Raw genomic sequence first — 292 nt, 5'->3', positions numbered from 1 at the left:
TCTCCTCCCGGCCCCTTATCTTCTCCCCAGTCAGCAAACCCCTCCTCAGCTCTGAGCAGGCAGGTCCCTGCGGCATCCCCAGCCTCCGGGAGCTCCCAGCAAGCCATCAACATGCTGAAGGAGCAAAACCGGCTTCTCACCAAGGTGAGCGGAGTATGGGGGCAGGAGATCCCCACGGGGAGTGGCGGGGGAAGGAGTTCCAGGCAGTGGAAAGTGTTCCTTGAGGCTGGGCCAGCCTCAGTCATCCCAGAGAAGGGCGTGTGGACTGCACCTGGAGACCCTGCATCGTGCA

The 292-nt window shown here is 62.7% G+C and overlaps 1 protein-coding gene across 1 annotated transcript in view; it reads left to right on the top strand.

Moving 5' to 3' along the window:
- LOC104497967 (suppressor APC domain-containing protein 2-like) overlaps positions 1–144 on the top strand; it is a gene marked incomplete at its 3' end in the record, with an annotated part of 5,306 nt that extends 5,162 nt beyond the window's left edge. Inside the window, exon 5 of the mRNA XM_010141279.1 lies at positions 31–144. Within this exon, the coding sequence (XP_010139581.1) occupies positions 31–144 (114 nt within the window). The remainder of the gene's footprint in view (positions 1–30) is intronic.
- Between the last annotated feature and the right edge of the window lie 148 nt (positions 145–292).

This window comes from Buceros rhinoceros, unplaced genomic scaffold (genome assembly GCF_000710305.1).
Source record: "Buceros rhinoceros silvestris isolate BGI_N320 unplaced genomic scaffold, ASM71030v1 scaffold36938, whole genome shotgun sequence".
Classification (NCBI taxonomy): domain Eukaryota; kingdom Metazoa; phylum Chordata; class Aves; order Bucerotiformes; family Bucerotidae; genus Buceros; species Buceros rhinoceros.
This window is presented reverse-complemented; position numbering and strand designations above follow the sequence as displayed.